The 20,174-nt window shown below is 34.6% G+C and overlaps 1 protein-coding gene across 2 annotated transcripts in view; it reads right to left on the reverse strand.

Annotated features, from left to right (window-relative positions):
- ATG2B (autophagy related 2B) overlaps positions 1 to 20,174 on the reverse strand; it is a 51,773-nt gene that overhangs the window by 13,974 nt on the left and 17,625 nt on the right. The window contains exons 12-33 of one of the 2 annotated variants that reach the window (XM_062619873.1): positions 19,649 to 19,799; positions 19,055 to 19,147; positions 18,708 to 18,896; positions 17,077 to 17,350; positions 16,198 to 16,303; positions 14,936 to 15,128; positions 14,634 to 14,776; positions 13,345 to 13,502; positions 12,911 to 13,083; positions 12,485 to 12,632; positions 11,412 to 11,611; positions 10,471 to 10,551; positions 8,658 to 8,764; positions 8,281 to 8,373; positions 7,421 to 7,491; positions 6,349 to 6,425; positions 5,940 to 6,110; positions 5,300 to 5,441; positions 4,362 to 4,564; positions 3,191 to 3,417; positions 2,344 to 2,452; positions 249 to 443 (exon numbers count right to left, since the gene is read on the reverse strand). In XM_062619873.1, the coding sequence (XP_062475857.1) occupies positions 249 to 443; positions 2,344 to 2,452; positions 3,191 to 3,417; positions 4,362 to 4,564; positions 5,300 to 5,441; positions 5,940 to 6,110; positions 6,349 to 6,425; positions 7,421 to 7,491; positions 8,281 to 8,373; positions 8,658 to 8,764; positions 10,471 to 10,551; positions 11,412 to 11,611; positions 12,485 to 12,632; positions 12,911 to 13,083; positions 13,345 to 13,502; positions 14,634 to 14,776; positions 14,936 to 15,128; positions 16,198 to 16,303; positions 17,077 to 17,350; positions 18,708 to 18,896; positions 19,055 to 19,147; positions 19,649 to 19,799 (3,304 nt within the window). Of the gene's footprint in view, positions 1 to 248; positions 444 to 2,343; positions 2,453 to 3,190; positions 3,418 to 4,361; positions 4,565 to 5,299; positions 5,442 to 5,939; positions 6,111 to 6,348; positions 6,426 to 7,420; positions 7,492 to 8,280; positions 8,374 to 8,657; positions 8,765 to 10,470; positions 10,552 to 11,411; positions 11,612 to 12,484; positions 12,636 to 12,910; positions 13,084 to 13,344; positions 13,503 to 14,633; positions 14,777 to 14,935; positions 15,129 to 16,197; positions 16,304 to 17,076; positions 17,351 to 18,707; positions 18,897 to 19,054; positions 19,148 to 19,648; positions 19,800 to 20,174 lie in introns of both variants that reach the window. The other variant, XM_062619872.1, reaches the window with a different exon arrangement.

Here is a 20,174-nt window from a genome sequence, read left to right on the forward strand (position 1 = left end):
TCTACTTTTTTTAAAAGGACAGAATCTCAAAAACATTAATACGTGATATACTAATATTCAATTTTTTCTTTTTAATATCCAAAAGCAGTCAAGCAAATAACCATCAACAAGTTGTACTACTTCAATGTTCCATGACCTCATGTTCCTTCTTCTGCAAGATCAAGAAATTTATACAATGCCCACAATGACAGTCCAACCACAAATAACACATATAGCATGCAATGAATTAACATATTCCATAACTGTACCATGTTTGAATGTGCTTTTCTGGGCATCTCCTTACTGCAGTAGAGATAGAGAAATTTATTCATCTGTGATGTAGCTAAGCGATCTCTGATTTCAAGGTCTTGAACAATAAAAACCTGTCGTGACACTGGCTGCTCCAACAGACAGGATTCACCTTCTGCACCACCTGGAGGGTATACCTCATGCTGGAATTTCACCTTTTAAAAAGGAAAGAAAACCAGCATAATCAGCTTCAGTGAAAAATAATCATTAGCAATAGAATACTAACTAAACAAACAAACAACAACAAAAAAAAACCAAACAAACAAAACAACACACCACAAAAACCAAAAACCAAACATCACTCATAAGATCTTTAAAGCCTGGCTACTATTTTAAACTTACAGGAATAATATTAGGATTTCTGAAAACTATTCAGATTTTTGCATGGCTAGCAGTTGAAATTTTCCAATTCCTAGCTTTGCACCTGTTCATATTTTAAGATGTAAATTCCAAGCCAAAACAGAGTCAGCGTAAGACAAAGAACACATTTTGCGTTTTAATATTGACTCCTCTCAACCCTGAGATGTTTCTTACCGCATTTTGAAGCCTGTACCAGGCTGTCTTGCAAATCTTGAGTCCCGCACATTCTAGACTTAAGAAAGTAAGGTTTCTTTCCTATGAACAGACTTTTCAAGTAGATTCTTCCAGTCTCAGTTTCCTTTTTCTTTACTCACCTTAGTCTACATAAATGTTAATCCATTACCTTTCATCAATTGTAAAGAATTCTGAATTTTCTCCTTCTCCTCATCTCTTGATACAGTTCTCATTTTCAGAGACCTGTGGTTACCTACAAATCATTCTCTGTCTCAATAACCCCCATATCATCCTGGACTGCAATGTAATGAAGCAGAGCACACATACAAACAGAACAGTGGCCTCTACTGGCCAGATACTGATGTTAAAAACCACGGTATTTAAGTGCCTTGTACTCAAGATAACCATGTGAACTGGAACATTTGAAGTGTTGAAGAGAAAAATAGATGTTTATCATAATCACTGCTCAGACCCCTTATGTTCTCCACACTCTTTGCTTTAATTTCTTCTTAAACATCATTATTATTAAGCCTCGTACTAAGGTGGGGAGGCGGGGGTAAGAGGGACAGACATAACCAAAACAAAACACACAGAGAAAACAAAACAAAACAAAACAAAAAAACCCCTAAAACAAAAGTCCTTTATGCCTCAGTACTAACACGAACTCATTAAACACCTGCAAATTAAGACAGATTGTTACATTTCTACACATTTTTCACACAGAATATGAAATGCTTACTTTTTTCCTTTTTTTTACTGCAATGTCATGTGTTTTCTAGAAAAAATTAATATAAGCACCAAGCATTTAAGTCTGGAGTGCTAACAGGATGAATTTTAAACTCTAGACGTGCACATAGACTGTAAAAGGCATTCAGTTTTATGTAGTACCTTTCATGTTTACAGAAAGTTTTGGAAAGCCGTATTTTGAAAATGTTTTGTTATTGATCCATTTAACATGAAATTTGAATACTTCCTTGACTATGTTCTTCACAGTGTCAGAATCAAGAATCTAGTTTCTATGTTAAGAGCTAAGCACAAGCTTAAAAACAACAGTTATGTACTTATGCCTTAAGGGTGCCAAATACATTAAAGGAAATATAGGGACGATACTGTCATATAACTGGATGCTATTTAATATCCAGTTACCAAACAATACACTGTCTCAAAAGATTTACATTCCAGTTATTTTGCTAGAACATTAAATTTAATAATAGGCATCTGAATTCAGAATAGAACTGAAGACAAACAGAACAGTCCTTGTAAAACATATTTATAATAAACAAAATCTTTAAGAATATTAAATATCCTTCATCTTTTGAAACACGTTTATTCAGGAAGTATATAATACTACTCTAGAAGAACAAATACATTTTTTGTTAAATTCTAAATTCATCACCTTCAAAGTGCTTAGATGCAGATACTAATGGAAGAAATCCTACAGAATTCTAATGGAAAGCTGTTATCAAACATGTAACATGTTAAGATATTCACACACAATCATCTCTGAAGCTGTTTCTTTACCTTGCTTAATTGTATTTCCATCAGGAAGTCTGGGTTTCTTCCTCTTCCCCCACATGCTGTGCTCCGTCCATGCCTCGTTGGTGTATGAGAAGGGGAACTATGGGGACTTCTGAGGAAATAAACAAGAAAAATACTTTTGCAGATTAAACTTATGAGCTGTAATCTAACAGTAAAACCATATATATTTCACTGGATATAACTTAAAGTATTTAAATGGTTATGAGAGAAAAATACTAGAAATCACACACCAACCCCCCCCCCAAAAAAAACAAGAAAACAAACAACAGGAAAAACAGAACTTGTGTTTCTCTTAACCAAATACTTTCTTTTTACTGTTCAAGAAATGCATACTTAAGGAGAAGGCAAGGTGCATGCCTCCTACCAAATTAACATTCATGAAACATTTCCTTAATTTTGGCTCTGATAGTATTAATTACTCATTAGCTTATATGACATCCTGAAGACTAGACTCCAGCTACCGCAGTGAGTCTTTCATGCTCTTTAAGCCCTAAGCTCTTCAGGAAAACTCAACTTGTAATACAACCCTTAAAAGGAAAACCTATCCCTCCATCCCAAAAAAAACGCACCAAACCCAATGCCAATTTGTCCAGGTTAAGACACAGGAAAAATACACTCTGGTTCATGGAGCTAAACTCCATGAACTCCAGAAGATTCTAGATGATCTTTCAGGTCCCTTCCAACCCAAACCATGCTATGATTGATTCCTTGTGAGAAAGGAGAAAAAAAGAAAGGAAGGAAGATTTGTGATTGAATAGTGACATTAACCTCAAAGGAAAGTTAAGTATTTTTAAATGTTCTAATCCTCAGAATTTTACCAAACACTTACATGAAACTTTTAGCTGGAGATGTTGGTGGTGCAGCGCCAAAATCCCTTCCACCATAGAGATGCCAAATAAGAGAGATCTCCTTTACAACATAGCGTACCAGAGGAACAGGGAAATGAAGGGGAGCTTTGCTTGTATCTGTTTTTTTAATAGGTTGGCTGAAATGATTTTCCTTTACGATAATTGCATCATCAACCAGTATTTTTATTACTGGCTCTTCCTCTTTTTCCTAATTGAAAAAAAAAAAGTATATAGCATAAGGAAGGGAAATCTGCTTTCCTACCTATGAAAAGAAACTATTCTGTACTGTCTTCCAAAGCTTATATAAAAGAGGCTTTGTTTAGGAATTATTTAAAGACCAAAAAATGCAAAAATAAACCAGAAGCTGAGAAATGTTAACAAAACAAAACAATACAAAAACCCGAACTACTTTATCGAAACTGTACACAAAACAAAACAAGAGTTGAAAACAAAGAAAAAACATGAAGAGCCCAGGTTACTATAACAGCACTTCTGGAAACAAACAAGCTCAAAGATAACTGGGCAAAACCAGCTTCTAGAGATTCAGAACTACTTCTGTCTATTATGAAGAACACAACCAGAGATACTACGAAAAACATGAACATGAGCTGTTTTCAAAGAGTTTGAGTGTAGTTTCCTAAATCTTTTAATGCAGTGGACAGAGAGCAGTGTAAAGTGACACACAAGCTTTTCTCTGAGGTTTGGCAAGGATCTTCAGCCCATAAAAGCACTGCAAGCTTTGACTATAAAATAAATTAATAAAAGGAGATGTGCAAAGCTGCTATTTTGATAAATATTGTATTTTGCTTAAAATATTTTTTTCTAACTATGCCATCACTGTAAGTCAAATTGGTAATGATAAAACCTGACTAAAAATGTAGGAAAATAGCCAATATAGTTTAATATAGTAATATTCAGATCAGACAATTACTTACTGCTGAAATAAGGAAAAATCATGTATATTTGAAAATACTTGCATTCATTCCTCAGAATAACAATGCGTGATGTCCTTAAAGATTATTTTTCTGCTACTTTGCCCACTGATAAGATTGCCACAAAGCAATCATAAAAAGCTATGAAGTCTAATTTGCCCAGGTCTTACATAGGCTTTTCTGTAATTTATCTTATATAGTAATTCTCAAAGCTTCTTACAGCAACAGCAACTTTCGGTGCAAAAAGAATGCAGAAATCATCACTTTCTGCGGGAATGTCTCCTGTGGCCTCATTTATCAGGTGATGAGGGAATGACTCGTAAGTGGGACTTGGCTCTTGTGAGATATTTCCACTCTCATCTGGAAACAAGAAGAGATCTGAGCAAGATGGTTCCTGAGTTTGAGATCTGTCATCCAAAATTCCTGGGAATTGAATGAAGGTGGAGAAAAAACAGACTTCAGTGGAAAAATCTTTACAAAGTATGAAAATAGAAACCAAATTACCTAACAGTTAACTAAAATATGTTACTTCAACTACATCAAGTTACTTACTGTATCTTGAATCAATTTCTACTATAAACAAAAAACAATTAAAAAAATAATCTACTTTACAATTTGAAGTGATTACATTATAATCATGACCAGTTAACAGTAGACATGAACTGAGAAAATAGAGAAAAACGATTTAAAAAAGAACCCACAGATACAAACAAACAAAAAAACTCCAACAACAAAGTTTTGTGTTCGAGTTTCTCATTCTAGTAGTAAGACCACAGCATCAATAGCTTTCAGTACTACACTGACTGCTCACCTTTTGTAGTGACAGGACAAGAGGTAATGGGTTCAAACTTAAACAGGGGAAGCTGAAGTTAGATACAGAAAGAAGTTCTTTACAGTAAGGGTGGTGAGGCACTGGGAACAGGCTGCCCAAAGAAGTGGTAAATGCTCCATTCCAGGCAGTATTCAAGGCCAAGCTGACAGAGCCTTGGGTGACACGGTCTAGTGTGAAGCTTCCCTGCCTATGCCAGGGGGATTGGAACCAGATGCTCTTAAGGTCCTTTCCAACCCAAACCATTCTATGATTCTATTCTATGAAAACTTTCAATATCTCTCTCCTTCCAAAAAGGCTGTACTTTGTGTGTACTTATGCCTCCATACCATTAGACTCTGGTTTCGTAGCAGAGGCAGTCTGTTGAGTCTCAATTTCCTCCATTGCATCACTCATCAAATCCCGCAAAATCTGTTGCTCTGATTCAGCAAGGCCTGGTCCATGGGAAGATGGTTGGCTAAAGGTCTCTACCTGTAAGAGAGGCACTATATATACTTACATCTTAAAGACAACTGCAACTGCATTCTGAATAAGATTTTGCTAGAATGGCTTCACACACATCTAAAAGTGTAAGAAGTCACACCTTAACTTTATAAATAATCTAGTGAGATGAAACTCCAAGCTAGATGATTCATAAAGTAGGTTACAACATTATGGTTCAGGGTATTTAAACCACCAAAGCACTTGGACAGAATATATATGTCCTGGAATTTCCTCCTTTAGATAAGAATAAAGTGAAGTACATAAACAGCACAAAATATTTTAAAATATTAAGCAGTGACCAAAGTAGAAAAAAAGTCACCATTTTACTCTCAAATATATTTTAAGCTAGATAAATCTGTTAATTTCTTTACAAGAATTTTTATATTCTTTGGAAATAGACTACGGACATCAAAATTAAAACATAATTAATGTTTTAATTACCAAGGAAACATCAAGATAAGTTGATATTATTTTGCCATTTTATACCTTCATTTTTGGCTTGCTAAGTCCACATTTAATCTCTGTTTTAGCAGGTGGATGTAAATCACCATAACTTGCAATATACTGTATTAGGTTCATTAGGGCAGCACACGAATCAGAGCAGGTACGAATATGGATTACATCACTGGAACAATGCAGCTCAAAATGTGGTTTAGTCTAGATAACAAAAATAAAACGTTCAGAATACACTTCAGATCAACATAAGGTTCCATGAAAATAGCATTAATGCACAGCTGGTTTTAAATTAATTTATTTGACTAGGTCAAAAACCTTAAAAGAAATAGTACAAGTAAACTGAAAACCTGCCTTGATTCTAAGTATAATAAAGCAATTTTCAAATCACAATCTGTCATGGAAATTTCACTTTTAGTTTTATTTGTGATTTAATACTTACTCTTTCATCATCAGAATCAGATTTTACTGCTGTAATGGTTAGTTCCAGCAGTCCCATATCCATAACACGAACATAATCTGAAAGACAATGAGTTATTGGAAAAAAAAAAAAAAAGACTTAACAACAAACATGATCCATATTATGTATTTTTGGTTATTAAACCATTAAAAATAGCATGAACTTGAAAAGGGATCTTTTTTACCAAAACCTTTTCCATCTCTGATTTTCTTTTATGAGGATTACTCTCGAGTTCAAATTTCAGCTACTCAAACCTTTTTAATCCAATATATCACTCCCACTGCCACCATCTGTCTGCAGTGTAATCTTTTAATGTATTTATCCTTATCCCATCTGTGTGAGTTAGAGAAAGACACACACAGAAGTTGGGTGACTAAGCATCCTAGCAGTTTTTTAGTTTAAGTAAGAGAGGACATTTTCATATTTTATTAATCTTTCAGTACCATGAATATGTTATTCCCCTTTTCCTTGTTATAAGAAAACAAGCATATCTTTACTTTGTCCTTTGCTACAGATCTCTTAGTTAAGCTAAATACACACTTCTGTGGGCACAGGATTTCGTTATTTCTCCAATTAATTTGTTAAATATTGGTTCAAGTTCCTCAGTCCTTGAAGGCTGTAACTACACGAGAGCAAATCAAGTTGGTATCATTCTTTGCAGAACCTAGAACTCTGTGCCGTATAACACCTTTCAATTTCAACGTTTTAGAACAGACAGCTCATAAAATGAGATCTCTCTTCTATGAAGACTTCTTATGGTGCCAACTGCAGATTTTTAAAAATATGGTTTTTTTCAAATGCCTATTATGGAACTGCAGTAAGAAAATGGAAGACTTGCAAGTTGCCGCTCTCTGACATACTGCATCCAAAAGTTCAAACTAGAGTACCCACGTTTTTATCAACACTGCATTATTCATTCATATTCAACTTGTTTCTCCTTGTCTCCTCAGACCTCTTCTTCAAACAACCTTTATAAATGTTGAATATGCCTATAACTTTGGTATTTTGTTTCTTTAGGCTCTCAATTCATTAGTCACACCTAAAACATACTTACCTCTGTGGAGGTTCACTGTAACAGTGTTGCACTTGTCAGACAGATGCAAAGTAGCTTCATCTAAAATTATCCTAAAAAATAAAAGATTAAATATGCTAGAGAACTTACATGCAATTCACCAGACAAAATAAATTAGTATAGAAAAAATCTTAACACATCTAGCATATCTTAAATCCAACTCTTCAAGTAAGCCTTTCATAATTTCCAAATCCCTTGGTAATTAACCACTTCAAGGTATTTTTGCCATTGCTAGTTATATTTGCATTTCAATTCATGTATTTGATCCTTCCTAGAATAAAAAGTAATGCTTTCAGCATATATAACTAACACTTCTTATTTCCTTTTTTGCCTTTATTTCTTTTTAAAAACAGACACATTTGTTTTCAAAGGTGATTTATAAAGCTTTATCAATAGTAGTAACAAGCAACTTAGTAGATATTTCACATCAGAACAGATTTAACAGACTGAATATTCAACTAAAGTTGTAAGAAAAGTTATCAAAAAGTTACAGATAAGTTCAGTAATCACTTTATGCATAATTAATAAACTGCCTCCAAGTAACAAATCTTTAAGAAATCTTAAGGTGCCACTATTTGACAAAATAGGCACAATTTCATTTCAGAACATCTTTAAATCCTTTGAAAAAATGCAGAATTGCTAGCTATTAAAGAAAGCAATTCAACTTAGGAAAAAAAAAAAATTAACCTAATAAACCAGAAGTATTACCTACAATATATTGCAAAAGATGCAAACTAGTGTGATCGTTTACACAACACGAATGTTTCCTGGGTTAAAAAAAACATTACAGGCATGACAAGTTTTACAGGAACTTCCATGTTTCACAATCATTTAAATTATACCTGAGAGTAGAAGAGGATTTATCCACTGCAACACTGCTGGAAATGCTGAAAGTTTCAACAGTAAGAAGAGATCTGACTGGCAAAAACAAGGGCCTAACAACAAAGAGCAAAAGAGAAAAATTAATACTCTGTACTCAGAAGTTCAATCAAAGCCTTATAGGCTACCTAACTAGATCTTCCCAGGCCTATGCAAATGCTTATCCTACTTTAAATTGCTTACAGTTTAAGTAATTCTACGTTCTCTGAAGGACTTTTTCCAAACAAGCCTAAATACATGTTACTCACAATATGCAAACTTGAATGCTGTGTATATATTTATTCCTAAAGAATAAATATATAGCTGCAGTGTCACTGACATACACTTGCATTTTATTTACCTGTAATCAAGAGCACAACTCCAAAGATGTACATGAAAAGTTGTAATTGTAGCTGGAGGATTATATCCCAGAACAGGCTCATCAGAAATATTCAAAAAATACAAAATCTAAAAAATTACAAAACATAATAATACTTCAGTATCTGTTAAATTACTAAATGATTATACACTAAAAAAAAAAAAAATCTGCAATGGGTATGACAATAAAATGTTTGATTAGTAGAAGGAAAATGGGGTGAATAATATCAGATATTTAAAGGTGCTTGTCCAGTATCTGAATACAGGAAAACATGGAATGTAAACACGGTGAAATATACAAAATCCAAACTACAGCCTCAAAGGTTTGGAAAAGACCAATCCACAGATGCCTAAGTGGCTCTTTGTATAATGCTTCACAAGCCATTTTTAAAGCATTGCCCAAATACAGTCTTTAATCAGCTTTATCTGAAGTTATTACAGTGTATTTAGTTTTTTGTGTTTATCTGAAAAGCCAATTTTTCTTGTAATACTGTACATCGTTAAAGTAATTTTCAAGTTATCTTTCTTTTTCTTTGGGGGGATGGGAAATATGCTCAGAATCAGAAATATGTACACATGCATTGTACACGTTTATTTGTCATGTATTACTACATAAAATAAACGCCTATCCTCCTTTTTTAAGATCTGTCACAGTTCTCTCTCAAATCTGTTACACTAAATTATTTCAAGCCTGGGGCATATTGACACTGCTAGCCTTTTAATCATTTCCTCTATCTCTCTCTTTGGCCAATTTTTCCTCCCTCTCCAAAACAGATTCCCAAGTGCATTTCACGTAACGTAAACTGAGCAATAATTCACAGAGAAAATAAGCAACACTGTATAAAGCAGGCAACATGAACACATACAAATACCAAGTTGAGAAGAAAGTGGTGACACAGAACAGCCCAAAGCACTAAGTTCAGCTCCATGTAGTTGTACAATAAAAATGCACATAAAAATAAGCATACCATACATAGAGGAGGATAAACAGGATAGGCTTGAATGACGGGGTTCACTATTTGTAATCCAGTATGATGTAAGCACATGAAACTATACTGCTATTGTACTATTGGCTCCCTTATGTCTGCTATGCTATACTTTCACACCCACATGTATCAGTACAACAACTCTAATTCAGAGGTCTGCATTACAATCATTTGTGTAAACTGCTGCTCACTACCTCCCCAAAGTCTTCTTCTCCATTACTACTATTCAAACAATGTAAAACAAGAGACAGACAAGGGAGAAACAGGACTTGAGGAATTAGGGGAGCAGAAGGGAAAAATATAGAAATGCTTTCAGTGCTGCAAGTAACATGTTTATTTGTTTTGAGAATGTTTTTTCACAAGTGCTTGGGTAACACTGGACTACTGAGATTTTCTATCCGAATTTAAGAAAGAAAAAAAAAAAAAAACAAAAAAGCCCAAACAAATCAAAACAAACCCAAAACATAGAAAACCACACACAAACAAAACCCCAAACAAAAAAAAACAACAAACAACAAAAAAGACCTCAAAAAAATCCCAGAACTTTCCTGACGTGTTGAGTGCAGAGATTTCAGATGATGGGAGGAACTGTAGCAAATGAATATACAAGTAAGAATTAAAGAGCAAGACTAGACTGCTAAATGGTCTCAAAGAGAGACAAGAAAGAATAACATTTTTAAGAGCAGAGTAAGATAAAACACATAGCCTAACACAAAGATTTTCCATCAAGGTTTAGTTTGACACTTAAAGCATTTGTTAAAGCAGTGAGACTGAAACCAAAGATATAGTCAAGAACTGTAGCAACCTGACCTGTTCATGCCAGCTTAAACCTGAAGGCAGTACTCTGTGCTGAAGGGTGGCTCCTCTTAGTCCAACAGCAACTAGAAATTCCTGCACAAGAAAGTTGCAGGAGTTAGTTTACATTAAATACATGTAACTGACATCTAGATTATGAAACACAGTCATCCTATTGCCCTCACAATCTCCAGGTGTTTAGAAAAGAAGAAAGGACTGGGACAGGATTAAATACTCAAAAAACCTGCTTCATTATACCAAAACCCTGACTAATACAGTGTGTTACTTTTGCAACAGGATCATTTAGAAACGACAATTTTGTGGTGGTGACAGGAAGGAAGGATCCCTCTTCATTCATTCTGGGATTCACCAGGAATTACCAAGAGTATCAACTCAATGTAGTTCTTTCTTATGCTGTTCAAATCCAAGTCAATTGAGCCCCCACGACACTATGCTGGTCTGCAGATTCCTTCTCTAGATTGCTCTGCAAACCTGTTTGTCATCATTTAGCCATGCTAATGAATGCTACTGTCAAAGCCAAACATACTACTCATTTACGAGTGCCACTCCAAAATCAGCAAGCAAAGGTTGCCTATTAGTTGAGACTGCTAGTAAGCTGAGCAGAAGGCTTTTAAACTCTTCACATTTGCTATTGCCCCAGATTAAAACTCAGCCAAAAGAAAACCAAAAGAAAGCTCAACGGGCCAAGAAATGCATTTAGTAAAAAAAATAAAGTGTGAGCAGCAAAGTGAAGCATTGGAAGAACTAATAAATTATGCTGATACTTAAATTTTACAATCCACCCAAAAGATTCTAACAAAAAATTATAGTTTGAGAATGAATGGCTCAGAATTATACGGTTCCTTCATCTCTAAACCTTGTAAACCCACATTTAGGTGTTTTCATATAAACTGAGATAACTCAATTTACAAAAGCACAAATTTAAAAACACAAACCTTTGTATTGCTCTCTATTTTATCCGACTGTATTTTGACTGCAACAGTCAGCATACTTGGGCATTCCACTCCTACACCATCTGAAGTAGTCCTACTAAGTCCATCTTCTTCAGAAAAACAAATAGTAGGTTCTAACCAATGGGGACGTATAGTGCTGGGCAGTCGTACTTCAGAGGAGGGGATAACCCCATCTACCATACCTGCAAAGAAATTTTAGAATGAGTTACCTTGTGCTTCAAAGCTGTTACTGATGAAAAGGTAAGGAAAATCCTCTTTATGCTTAATACCTTTAAAATTATTTTAGTTATGAAAGTTAGTCATGCACAGCGACAAAAAATGTGAAGAGGAGGTTACAAGTCATATAATATTTAAAACCCTGGTTTTAGCTAAAATATTCAATGTGACTATAGGGCTTTTTTTATTTGCCAAAAAAAAATAGCAAAGTTGAAATAAAGGATAGAAATCTCCTACAGATCACATGGAGAGATAGGAATATGTCTCTCCTCATTTTATGGTGCCAGGTTAACCTCTAGACACACGGTAATTAAGCCTTACACTGAGAAATACTTTAACTTGACTACCACTGATTCAGAGACATTTGAGGAGGAAATCTTAAGGTTTAACTACATGTGGGTTGCCAGCCATATAAACTACACAGTGAACTTTAAAATTCTTCACCTGCTAACTACAAGTAGGTACTCAGGAAACATACAGTAGCCACTGCTAACCTGTACCTTTCTAAAACTGAATAACCAGTAACATGTTCATAACATCCTTCATAATAAGAAACAGACTGCGCAGCTAACGTGTGGGAGAACCACACTACCTTTAAAGACCAACAGCTGCCAAGGAGAATTTGTGCTAAACTGTAACCAAGTAAATACAGTTATCATGAAGTTGTATTACTGCACCATTTAGGAGCATTAGTCATGAACTAGATTTATTGTGCCAAATGATACACTATCAGAGAGACGAAAAAAAAGGAAGAAAGCAAAGACAGCATTTCCCCTAAAAAACTTGAAGCTCATCTTATCACAAATCTAGTCCCAAAGCCACCTCAATCCCACCCCTACCTTGATGATATAAATTGAGGCTGCTAGAATGGAGACAAACATAGTGTCTGTCCTCAAAGCCTTCATATTTAGTCACACTGAAAAGTGAACCACTGTTGAACTCCAACCAGAATTCACCATATTTTCCTTCCAGTGTACTTCGATCATCCTGCTGAAGGAAAAATAGAAATGATAAAACAACTGCTTGCTGACTTTGCTGCAATTAGGCAGTCTAAACTAAAAACACTTGCTACCAATACATATTTTCCCACTTGCATTTTAGTTTATGTAAAGCGAACACAATTGCTAAAATATTTTATTGCATTATTGTCTATAGTACAAAAAAATGAAGAATACAGAATTACTGTTATAAGCACTTGTTCCTTCCAAAAATAGTACATATGACATGATCAGAACAGACCAGATTTTTCAGCCCCAGTGTCTCACCTTTACATCTGTGAATATTGATACTAATCCATGTGTCACATTTAGCAGAACAGACAGAAAGCTTTGTGAGTTCTTATTCTGAGAGTCAAGCTTTTTCCTTCTGCGTGAACGATAGTTTGGATCAACAGTGGAATAATACTGTAGTGTTTCTTCCTCAGATCCACTCTCATCATCTAATAGATAAAACGAAAAACATCTAACTCTCTAGCTAGTACACATATTACGCCAATAACTCATTGTTTTTCCATCAGTAATACGATTCATTTTCACACTTATTTTACTTGATTATACAGTAATCTTATAGTTTTTTTCTTCTTGGTTTAAGTAAATCCTTTCTTCTAAGCTTACAAATTCTTTCCACTGTCAGCTTCATCACTTCAGACAATTATGCTTTTGAATCACTATAGTTCTACATGATTTATTAAGTGTATTACCATAATGAACTGCAGATTTAAATTGACTAAAGCTGTCTTTACTGAAAGTGTTGATGAGCTGGCTGGCCACAGATAGTCCAACACCATAAGAAAGGTTTTCAAATGTTTCTACAGGAGATGGAGCTGTGGGTTCCCACAACAACAAATCATTGCTGATCCTAGGAAGAAATACATTATCATTATACAAAATATATAACTACATTCCCACTTAATACAAGGATAGTCAAGCAATATTTCCTTTGCAGACTTCAGATTTTATAAACAAGGAAAAAATGCTCAAGAGCACAAGAAAGAATAATGTATTAATGAGTAAAAGCTAAAAAGTAGCTTTTTTTTGCTGTACTTACATTATGCAGGTATCAAAGTCTACCATTTGACAGTGATACAAAAGCCACTATAAGGAGGTGTGAATTAGCTCACTAGGTTGAAGGAAGGGTGACAAAACCCTATTTTATCACATCAATTTTCAACCAAGTTGCAGGAAATAGTTCTTTTACTTCCAAGTGACTTTGTGTCTCTCAGGGTTACAGACATACGTGACATTCAGTGTATGAGTACACCAAGAGAATATTTAATGAAAGGTTCAGCTTTGACACTCTGGAAGTGAAAAAATGCTCTGGAAGTAAAGTAATGCCTACCAGAAGCTAAAATTGATAAGCACCGACCTGTGTACCTAATGACCAGCATAATACATATTTTCAGTTGATTTAATCTAGCTGCATTTCTTTATTTTCAGACAGAAAACTAGAAGAAATAAATGATGAATGCCAATCTCTAAGTTGTGTCCACTTTCTCTACATTTTCATAAGCCTTTATAAGGCTTACAAACTGGGTCGTTAGGGGTTTTTCCACTGCTTGCCTTGTGAACTCTAAATTTTTAGATGGAAAATCACTAAATAAAAAGGAAAGAATAAAAATGAATGAAACTTTTTAAAAAAATAAATTACAGTGATTTATAAATAAGACGTCAGAAAGATTAGCGCAAACTGAAACTTTGAGAACAGAGATCTGAACAAAGTAGTCACTGAAAGCTAATGACTATTTAACTTTACCCTTTGCTCATAAAATCTGCTGAACACTTTTTAGCAGATGGCTGCTAAGGCACTGATCAGGTATGTCAGTGGTGTCTCTGACGTTAACTTGGAAGAAGATTTATATAGCCTTTAATGTTCTTAGAAAACTATACAAGGGAATTCCCGCTACAGCTGCTCATTCAGTTGCTTTTATCAACAATGAATACATATCTAAAAGTACAGGTCATGATAACCAAGCAAAACAATTATACTTGCCTATTGTACAGTTTTTCATAAAAGCTTTTGTTTGGTAATGTTAAATGAATGTTTGGTAACATGAGTTCCAGTACATAATGAGAATTGCTAATTGTTTTATCCTGAAACTCGGTCATTTCAACTACATCTCCTGGCATCACCATCTGAAAGAAAAAAAAAGAAAATGCTCAAGTTAAAAAAAAACAACAAACCAAGAACAAACCAACAAACCAAAACTGGAAGCCAGAAGATTTGCATAAAGTAGTAAGAATATTAATTTTGTCTACCATAAGCATAAAAGCAGTAACAAAATTTTGTAGTACCTCTTCATTTTCAAACATGACCCTACGAGAAGAAAAAGGAGAAGGCTCTGGTCTTCTAATATCACAGACATCCTTCAAAGAATGAGACCCTCCTTCTTCTTCCTCTTGAAAGTTATTATCACCTTCTTCCTCCTCAGCTGCTATCCTTTCCAGAATAGAGTGCACAGCCAGAGGGTTTATTTTCAGTACAATCCTGACATTGAAGAAGTTATGCAGAATAAGCCATTAGAGATGCCTGGAATTTTTATATTGATGCACTGTCACATGTACCCCAGCTCTACTAGCTAGCCACTAAATACACATAGACTAGATAGCTCAAAGACCAGGGATTTTTTTGTTAGACAATATGTAATTTATTAGACAAATTGATACCATTGAGAAAAACATCAAAATTACAGGCACAGAGAGATGCGGAAAAAGAGCCATCAGGTTGAGGTTAGTGTCTGCTTTTCTCAACTCCACCAGGTGACCATTACATGACCTTTGAAAAGCCTAACACGCTCCCATAATAATGCTTGTATCATAAGACCATCAACAGCTATTTATTATAAACACTCTGCTACATGACACAGTGTATTACATGTACATACTGTTGTAAAAAAATGTATTTGTACCATTATAAAAGAAAACCATGCAGAAAAATGCCCAAACACATTGTCATAAAGCTACTAAATTTTGTGGCAAAAAATAAATGTCGCAGATTTTGCTGCAAACCTAAAATTGCCTCTTTAAACATCTTATTACATGCTATAGCTGTTAGGTCCTTCTGTTCACTAACTCCTGAAGTATTATATTGCCTAACATGTGATCTAAGCTCCAATAATTCAGTCACAATCTAATTATCCTTATTGTCATTATTAGCTGTATATCAGGTTACATTAATATTTGAAGTGACATTCCACTGAGTTTTTGTCTGTTTAGGATTCTGTCTTGAATGCAAAAGCAGCAGAAAAGGTAAAGTGTCAGGAAAAAAAAGGTAGGAGAAAGTTTCAAGTTTCTTAACTTTCAAGAAATTTAACTTTCACTGAAATTTACTCAATTCTATGCAGAAATCACTATACATGAAAACAATCTTGGATTATCATAAATGTAGACTTTTAAAGATGTAGAAAGAAAAAGAATTGGGTTCAATAGCTACATGTTCTTTCTTTGCAAATTATTTTAAAGCATTTACTACACAGCCAGTCTATATTAAAATTAGAAAAGTAAGAGTGCTTCATAAAAATCCAAATAACCCACACCAGAAAATAACATTATTTTACCGAGGCCAGTCAAAATTGTCTGATGATGATGTGATATCTCCATCTATGCCACCAGACACTTGAAAAAATTTTATTGGTGCTTCTGCATTATCTTCTTCGAATGAACCTGAACAGAAAAGATTTTTTTTTTTTAAATTAACATAGGAATGACAATTGCTAGCTTTAGGTTGCCCACCCCTCAGGTTGAGTCCAACTGGGTACTTTGTCTATACTATTATAATGGCACTTACATAAATGCCATCTTTTCCTCCAAAAAAAGAAATACCAATTTTTAGAACCAAAAATTATTTCACATTATCTTCTAACCAGCAGCAGTTAGAAAACCAGATGCTTCCAATGCACAGATATCTGCATTTACATTTATAGCAACACTACATTATGTCACAGCCTTGAAAAGTACACAGAATGACAAATCAGCTGAGAAGGCTGCAAATTTGAAAGATATTAAAGGCATAAAAGTATTAAAGTTTTCTAAGTAGCAGTTACTTAGGACATCTTTCACTTCTCTTCTAGACATGAGATTCCTAATTTGAGTAGCTGTAATAACCCTCTACAAATCTTCTAAAATCATGATAGATCCCAGAGATATACTAAATTGAAACAAAGTGGTACAACAATATAACAGAAAGTAGCAGAAATACTAGATAGATATTAAAAAACTAGAATGCAAGCACTACACCTTACACGTTAGCCTTTCTAGTATTATTTTGCCTTGTGCTGGTATTTAGTACACAACACTAAACTGCAGCAAATGTATCTGTTCCAAAATCCAGGTGGAAAGACACTCCTGTGTTAATCCACACGAGAGGACTTTTGTCTCATCTATGTAGTATCTGGAAAAACAAAAAAGAATATTTGATATAATGTTAACATTCTTACCAGTTAGCTCTTTAAAGGTAAGCTCTAATTTAACTTGTTCTGGAGTTGACCCTCCAACAAACTCAGTTTTAAATTCCACATCTGTATATTCAAGGTGAAGAATCTCCTTCTGAAGTGATTTCTTAAACCATGGTCCTCTTTCCTGATCTGACCGTAGGTCAGGTATTGGGAAGCGAACAGACAGATTTAATGCTGGGGCAGTCACTTGAACTGAAACTCTACAGTTTGCAGGAGTATGTGAATCATCCAGAAAAACTTCAGTAAATGCTTTATGCTAAAAAACAAAGGGAAAAAAATTAATTAGCAATATTGCACTAAAACTGACTACGGGAAAAGCTCTGATGATGCAGTATCTAAAAACGAAAAATATTTTTTCCACGTATCACACAAAGCACACATATCAGGACCAATTATTATTACTCTTAGGTTATTCTATTATTGGTGGTGCTAAGATTCTACTTAGAAATCAAGCACTTGCAGAGATCAGCAATCTCAAAAAATAGCTTTCTCTCTTAAATTAGAGAGAAATAAAACAATACTGAACTGCAGTTAGGAATACCATGTCTCACGGATTATTTTGTTTGCTTTTCCAGATGTTATTGTTGAGAACCCAGGGAACTACTATCACTCATATTTACCCCTTTCACTAAGTCACGGCTTTCAGCTCCCATCACTGACATGTCATTCAAAACCTCCCTGAGTGTAGCTTATTGCTGACCATCATTGAAAAAAATCTAACTTTTACAACGTAACCTTACTGATAGAAATTACTGAAGTTTTACAAGTTTCTTAAATGAGGATTCTTTAAGATTTGAATACTAATTTTCCATAATCAATCAAAGCAACAATAAAATTACACAAAGATATTTGAGCTGTGTAGAAAATCAGTTAATTACATTAACCCTACCTCATGTATTCCAAACAAAACCCTTCAGTTTAATGTTATTGTGCTAAATATACTAACACTTAAATCCCACTGACAACGTGAACCAAGACTAACAAGCTCCAATTTCTGCTCGTACTCAGCCACTAGAACACAATGCGTACGTTCCCCATCCTTTCTACTACCTACTACAAAAGCAGGTAAGGCACAGCAGAGGCAACTGGGCTGACTGCGACACCTAAAGATTTCAATATATAAGTGGAATTGTCAACAATTGTTGATATAAACTGTTGCATGATGGGATGGATTAGGGATCAGCAATCACTCAAGACTCTTCTTTTTTGCCCAGTTCTGCTTGCTGCAAGAAGCTGAGAACTTATGCAGTCTGTGAAGCTGCTACCATTGCTTTTAGGTCTGTTATCAAGCATGCAATCACTGAATCCAAAATTAGTATTTACATCAGATGGCTACTGCTATGTATCAGAAGGGAAATCCTGCATGCTCAGCCCCCCCAAAACCAAACAAACAAAAAAAACCCCACACCACCAAAAAAAAAGGAAAACCAAGGAAAACCACAAAAAATCCCAACCAGACAACCACCACCACACACAAACCATAAAAAACTAAAACCAAACAAAACAAAACCACCACCCATCAATCAGAATTAGCAACCTCAGGCAGAGTGCCATCCGGCCTTCCTCCTGCAAACAATCAGCAAGTTTATTAATCAATTTCATTTTCAACTTACCAGGCTTATGTGCTTGTTGTAAGAAGCATACATGTGAGATGCCATCATCTCCACTGTAGTTAGTTTCTGTGGTTGAAGCAAGGAATTTAATCTGTCTACAATACTAATATCCAGCTCACAAAACACTGGACTTAACTTTATTTGTAACTCTGCTTTCTGTGGAACAGAACTGAGTCTCCCTTGACTACCCTGAAAGAAAACAGAAAAAGCACTAAAATCCTTAAAAACAATACAGTGAAATAAATTATAATAACTCAGAGTTAAGGACTCTGTTTTACAAGAAAGATAGCTTTCTGCTAAAATTAATTAGACAAAGATTGTTATACAGAAACTTGGTGTCATCTTACCTGAGGTCCTCTATTATCTGAATGCTTATAATGAAGCTGAAGGCATGGCATAGCATGAGAATCATTTCCTTTTTCAGAATGAAACATCAGCAGCTACAGAAAAAGAGAGTTAAAAACACTTAAGGAGAAAAGAGTTGCCACAGGAAAAGATACCTATGACGTTTCACCTAGAACAGACAGTAAGCAACCCACATTCAAGTCAGTGAACAGAGCCCCAGCCCAACCACTTGTTCAGCCACTGTACTGGATGTCTCTGATCATTAAAATAGCTGGAAGAATAATCATCACCAAAGAAACCTTCACATTGCTCAACTCCATCAGTTGGTTTTTGGAAAACATCTACTCTAACACCCAAACTGCGCTGAGCATATTTAAAAGAGAAGTAAACTAGTGGACTTTGGCTACTTAACACTATTCCTGCCAGATATGACAGAAACCTGATTCTCTATTTGTTACATTTTTTCTCTATTAAGTTACATTTTAAACCCATAACATAAAAAGAAAATTAAAAATTGCAATCATTTTAAAATCTAGTATTATCAGTTATACAATTAACATTTCTTTTCTATGGAACGCCCTGTATTTTTTACATACCTCTGTATAGAGAGGCTGAATGGAACGAGAGTCAGTAGAAAAAAGGCATTCCAGGAATTCCATATTCCCAATAGATAAATCAGTACTAAAACTTCGAGAGGCAGTCCTTTGTCTTTGTTCATGGGACACTTTAATGCCAGTACCTATAAATCTGAATTATTAAAATTATGCTTTATGAAAAGTAGCATAAAACAATTATGAAAAGTCAAGACTGAAATACGTAAACGATCGCTACAATCCTTTTCAGAATAAAACTGACATTTTTTTTCAAAAATAAGTAAAAATTCTAATAGATTTGTAAATATAACAGCTAATTATAACATTTTATATAATTTTCTAACAGCTTTAGCAACAATGACAATGGAACTCACTTATGTTACACATTCAACAATGATCGTGTAGAGATATTTGTAAAGAACACTTTAGATATCTAACCTAAGGTGCAAGTCACATAAAGCTGGGAATCTAGCATCTTTATATAGACACTGAAAAAGTCAAATGCCTCAACAGTCAAAATCACATGCAT

Source organism: Pezoporus occidentalis, unplaced genomic scaffold (assembly GCF_034315485.1).
Source record: "Pezoporus occidentalis ecotype Australia unplaced genomic scaffold, CSIRO_AGI_Poc_V1 ctg215, whole genome shotgun sequence".
Lineage (NCBI taxonomy): Eukaryota > Metazoa > Chordata > Aves > Psittaciformes > Psittacidae > Pezoporus > Pezoporus occidentalis.